This window comes from Mus pahari, chromosome 18 (genome assembly GCF_900095145.1).
Source record: "Mus pahari chromosome 18, PAHARI_EIJ_v1.1, whole genome shotgun sequence".
Classification (NCBI taxonomy): domain Eukaryota; kingdom Metazoa; phylum Chordata; class Mammalia; order Rodentia; family Muridae; genus Mus; species Mus pahari.
In genome coordinates, this window is record NC_034607.1 from 15,766,642 (window position 1) to 15,772,413 (window position 5,772).

Below are 5,772 nucleotides of genomic sequence, written 5' to 3' on the forward strand. Positions count from 1 at the left end.
CCAGGGCCAAGAAGTGGGAGTGGGTGGGTAGGGGAGCAGGGGCAGGGGCAGGGTATAGGGAACTTTCGGGACAGCATTTGAAATGTAAATAAAGAAAATATCTAATAAAAAAATGGGGAAAAATGAACAAGTGTGTGTGTGTGTGTGTGTGTGTGTGTTTCATTCACTGATTTAAGTGAACTAGGGTGGTGGCTGGTAGTGTGGTCCTCCCAGAGCTTAAAGTGGGGTAGTAGAAACTACATGCTACAATATGGATATAGAGATATAGAAATAGATAGATAGATAGATAGATAGATAGATAGATAGATAGATAGATAGATAGATAGATATGGGGGAGGTATCATAGAAAATCTCTAGGAAATAGTATTGAGCTCAATTAAAGAATTAATCTTGAAAGCAATACATGTAGTCATGCAAACAGTGATGGACTGGGGTAACATGCCTCTGTGTGCTGACACCCACTCCAACCTCCTTTCTTGTCTGCTATCAGGACGACAACATCCCCAAGGTCACTTGGAAAGTTCAGCAGCTGAAAGTGCTGGAGAGGCTCCCCATGCAGGGAGGCTGGCTGCTGTCTCTCATCTTGTGGTTGCCACAGTTCCTCCCTAGCGCCAGCCTCAGCCCCCAGAGGAACCTGCTGCCAGAAAGGCCCTGCTTCTGGCCTTTGCTAACTGCACTGTTTCCCAGGTCTAACCTGCAATGTTGTGTTGTGTTCCTGGAGCTCTGAGCTATTGTCATGCACTGGGCTCCAGAGCACTTGCCCTCACAGCAGCTCTTTACTTATCTCTTTCCTGGTCTTTACACAGACTGTGGGGCCCGTGAGGTGGTAGAAATCCATGTACCCATGCACTGCTTAGGGCTTCCCTCACCCAACTCTGGGTGCAAGAATAGATAAACCCCAGGCCTGCTGCCTCTGATAGGAGCAAGTTCAAGTGTTACCCAGACTCCCTTGCAGGACCAAGATTATGGCACACCTGGGAACCTGGCCCTGACTATAACCTGCAACGCCTGCCAATCAACAGGGCAGGGGCTCTGCTCTTCTGTCACCTGGGCAAACAGTTCACTGAACCCCAGCATTTCTCTTACAGACAGCTGGGGTGACTGCTGCTGTCCTGCCTGGACTGTGACCAATAATAATCAGTATTGGTCAATGATCCCGTGCTGTAGACATACTGTATAAAGTTATAGGACGGGAGAGGTGTAGCCATAGGCAGAATGTGAGCAGGGTGCCTATCTCCTGAGCCTTGGAAAATAAAGACAAGGAAGCAAAAGTAAGTTCTGGAAAGATGGCTCAGTGGTTAAGAGCATACACTGCTCTTCCAGCNTGGCCTGAGTTACATTTCCCTGCAGCCACATTGGGCAGCTCACAGCTTCCTATAACTCCTATAAGTCCACAGATCCAATGCCTCCTGCATTCTATGCAGGCATGTGAACTCATATGTACAATTTACACACACTTGCACACATAGGCACGCACAGACACACAGACACACACAGACACCCACAGACACACACACACACACACACACACACACTGAAAAGTTAATATTTTTAAAAAGAAAAGAAAGATCAAGGCTGACTCTCACTACACTGCAAATGTCATTTAGTCCATGCAGGCCAACTCCATGCAAGGTTCTTATGCTGGTAAAAAGCAAGAGACTCGAAGAGGAAGAAATAGTATATCTGCCCCCAAACCTGGAAAAGGAGTCCACAGTCACAGAGAAATGAATGCCACGAACACACCACATCTATTTTGTGAGGAATATGATTTTCTTGGTGCTGAGGATGGAACCAGAGATTTGTGCATCCTTGGCCCATGCTCTGTGCCATGTGCTCAGCCTAGAGCCACACACTAATCCCAAGGTGGCCACCCTGTAGTAATGTCACCTCATTTCCACACTGTAGATCATCTCACAATATTTTTTAAAACGTTTTTGTGAGATTTTATTCATTCTTATTTCCATATAAATTTGTTTGCCTGATAATGTTTGAGCACGGTGTAGGTGAAATGTCTGCCCATGAAGGCCANAAGAGGGTGTAGGTACTGGGAATATAGATAATTGTGGTATACTATGTGTGGGGGCTGGCATGAAACNCAGGTCCTCTGGAAGCACAGCTAGTGCTCTTAACCACTGAGTCATCTCTTCTGCCCTGGAAATTCTGATATTTAGAAGACAGCTTGTATATGTAATAGTATGCACAGTCATATAAATGTTCAAAATATCTCTCGTAGAAATTTAGTTGGGGTAAAAGATTTTAAAAATCAGCCTGGCAGAGGTGGCAGAGGCAGGTGGGTCGTAAGTTCAAGGCCAGCCTGGGCTACAGAATGAGTTTCAGGAAAGCCAAGGCTACACAGAAAAGTTTTTCTGATAAAACAACAACAGAAAATTTTAAGATAAAACCAGCTAAGAGCAGGCATATTACTGTGGGCTTATGACTTTTCTGATTGATGGATATGTGTGTTTATTGAAATTATAATTCTGAGGAGTGGGGAGTAATGTTTAAGTTTGAGTATGTGTGTGTGTATGTATGTATGTATGTGTGTGTGTGTATGTATGTATGTATGTATGTATGTATTTTAGATAGAGTCGCTCTATATAGCTCTGGCTGTCCTGACACTCACACTAGGCTGTTCTCAAACTCACAGAGATCCTCATGGAAATCCTGTTCCTGCCCTGCCCCCAGCCCCCCAGTGCTGGGCTTACAGGAATGTATGCACACATGCCCTGCTGCAGGATAACCTTAGCAGAGAAAAGGATGTTGTTATGTGTGTAATTAGAACTGGTACCGGGCTAAGGCATGTATGAATAAAGACACTCCACGAGGCTATGTGTGGGGCCAGATTGGATCAATGGGAACAGTAAAGACTTTTTTTCACTGTTGACAGAGCATTTAAATGGAAGAATATTTTAAGATATATCAACATTTATTAGTAACTACAAGAAGGGACATGTGTGCTAAGGAGCTGGCCCTTAATTGGCCTACTGCTGTAGTTTGGATCTGGGTGGGTCACAAAAGTGACACTGTTAGGAGGTGACAGAAGGATAAGGTTGGGATCAGTCAGAGGCTTAGGCCTCTGGGGGATCCATCAATTCATTGATCTACTTCTGTTCTTATGTCTATCATCCATCCATCCATGCTTTCATTCATTCTGCCATTCAGTCATTGTATATCCATCCATTCATGCATGCATACAAATATATATTCATGCATACATTCCACCATTCACCATCAACCATGTACCCATCCCAAAAGGGGTAATAAACCTAGCTTGCTCCCCTCCTCTTCATTTTTCTCAATGTCATGACCATGGAGGGTACAGCTTTGCCACCACAATACACTGTCTCACCACAGATCCAAAAGCCACCTGCTGATACCCCTAGAACTCGGAGACAAAGAGCACCTGTCCTCTTTTAAACCTATCGTCTCAGGCATTTGATATAAAGATGGAAAGTTGACAGTCATAGGCATGGGTTAAGAATCTCCTGAAAAATCTGATTTTATCATAAACTGAAGCCAGGGACTCGGTCTAGATTGATCCCTAGGACTGCAAACAAAACATGCTGAGTCCAGCATCATGTCCATAACTTGACATTCCTATATTCTATGACAGTGTGCTCCTTCAGTCTATGGTAGGGTGCTCCTTCAGTCTATGGTAGGGTGCTCCTTCAATCTATAGTAGGGTGCTCTTTCAGTCTACAGGAGCCTGCTCCCACCAACGTTGAACTCAAATGAAATAACATCTAAGCAAATTCAAACAGAAGGAATGATCAATACTAGAGACAGTCATAGTACAATACCTGGGAAGGCGGGTGATAGCTTCCTCTAGCTCTGGTNTTCTAGCATCCCAACCGTATCCCTGGGAACTGTTGGATCCCAGGTGACCCTGGCTCACCCAATGTTACATGCACAGCTCATCTACCTGACATGAGAATCCATCCTGCTTCTGTGTTGGCAGGACTAATAGTGTTTATCAAAAATTGCCATTTCCATCCTCCTCCTATTCTGATATGCAAGGAAACATGGAAGGTGAGTTGGGGAGGGCAGGAGCCACCTACGCATCCAGTCACCCCCTCCCTCTCTGGAAATTTCCACACAGACCGAAGTTGACTCATGCATGTCTAATCCTGCTCCACCCACCCCACATCCTCATCCCCACATCCTCTCAACACAAGGATGAAGAAATGAAGGATGTTCAGACCACTACCCAAGAAAACATACCTGTAAGCATCTGTCCCATTTAAGATGGTGACTCCAGGACCAGGAGAGGAAACAGCAGCAGTGGACTGGGGTAGGGATCGGGTTGTGGTTGTGTCACTGGGCGAGTTTTTTGTAGTAATAAGGATGGGACGTTCAGTCAGCCTTGTAGTAGGAAAGATGTCAGGAGTGGACACATCTGAAGAACCTGCAAGAAGACTCGGGAGGAAGAGAGATGGATGGGTGAGCAGATGGGTTGNTGGGAGGGATGCATAGACAGAGGGATAGATGAATGGATTGATGGACAGATGGACAGGTGAGTAGGTGAAGAGAAGTGGAGCTGAGGAAAATGAATGTAGCCATGCAAGAAGCAAGGTTTTCTTTTGCTAAAATCCAAAGAAATAGTGTAAAGTCATCCTGAGTCCGAGGCAGTAAAAAGGGAATCGAAGGAGAAAAGGAGGAAGGGTGGGAAGAGGCATGAGGAGAGACTTCTTGGGCTAGTTGAGTTGTGAGAATTCTCTCGCCTGCCACTGCTCACTCTCCACCCGCCCCATCCTCTCCCTGATACCATTCCTGCTACCTCTGTAAGTCATGTCACTCTCAAGTTGTCCTTTACTCGATATTGTGACTGAGATCCATCTTGGGTTTGGCACAGTCTCTCCTTGTTCTCAGAAGTCTGTTCCTTTCCTCTCTGCTGTCCCTGATACATCCACTGTTACTCACTGGGGATGCAGAGCCCAGCAAGGCACCAACTCCTCCTCAGAGAATTCAGAAATTCATAGTGGGCACTTGCATGATCCCTATAGAAATGAGCCTAGAAACTTGTTCCTCATAAGCAAGTGTCACTTCAGGTCTACTGAGGCAGGGTCTGCATTTGAAATAAGGTCTTCATGTGGTTCATGCCTACAGAAAGACCTAAGAAGCCCATGGGAGGGGCACCAATGGCATCTTGAGAGGAGGAGGGTAGATTGCAAGAGGCTTTCTAAGAGTGGAACTTCTATGGAGACATTTGGGAAATGAAACCCAGCTATCTTCCAAGACGACTGTTCACCCTTTACTGAACCGTGGTACCCAAGGGAATCCATGTATAGGAGCTCCCACTTACTACTGGCCTGCAGTGGACCTCTGATGAAGATCCTGGGAGAAAGCCAGGCTGCTAGAATCTCTGTCTTCCGATGCATCCTTATCTGACCCAGGTCTTTCTACACACTCACAGCTTGTGCTCTCTAAGCCTGAAATGATGGCNGAGCTATGGAAGAATTGGTTTCCTTCAGAGCTCGGATAGAGTTGTGTCTTGTTTTGTTTTTTAATTGCAAGAGCCACATGATATGTGGTTCATGGAACTCAAATTCTGCAAATTATCCCTATGTGTGCACACACAAATTGTCACGTGAGTGTGGATACACACATGTGAGGGTGTACATGATATAGAAGCTAGATATCAACCTCAGGTGTCATCCTTCAAGGTACCTTACTTTTAGAGTCAGAATCCCACCATTCTCTAGAAATTCGCTGATTCAGCTAGGCTGCCTGGCCAGTGTGCCCCAAGGATGTATTATTAGTGTAGGCCACCAC

At 45.5% G+C, this 5,772-nt stretch overlaps 1 protein-coding gene across 4 annotated transcripts in view; it reads right to left on the reverse strand.

The window, feature by feature from the left end:
- LOC110335870 (triggering receptor expressed on myeloid cells 1-like) overlaps positions 1-5,772 on the reverse strand; it is a 48,465-nt gene that overhangs the window by 40,282 nt on the left and 2,411 nt on the right. The window contains exon 3 of one of the 4 annotated variants that reach the window (XM_021218260.1): positions 4,222-4,405. The exons of the other annotated variants lie outside the window; for them this stretch is intronic. Coding sequence (XP_021073919.1) covers positions 4,222-4,405 — 184 coding nt within the window. The remainder of the gene's footprint in view (positions 1-4,221; positions 4,406-5,772) is intronic. 4 annotated transcript variants of the gene reach the window in all.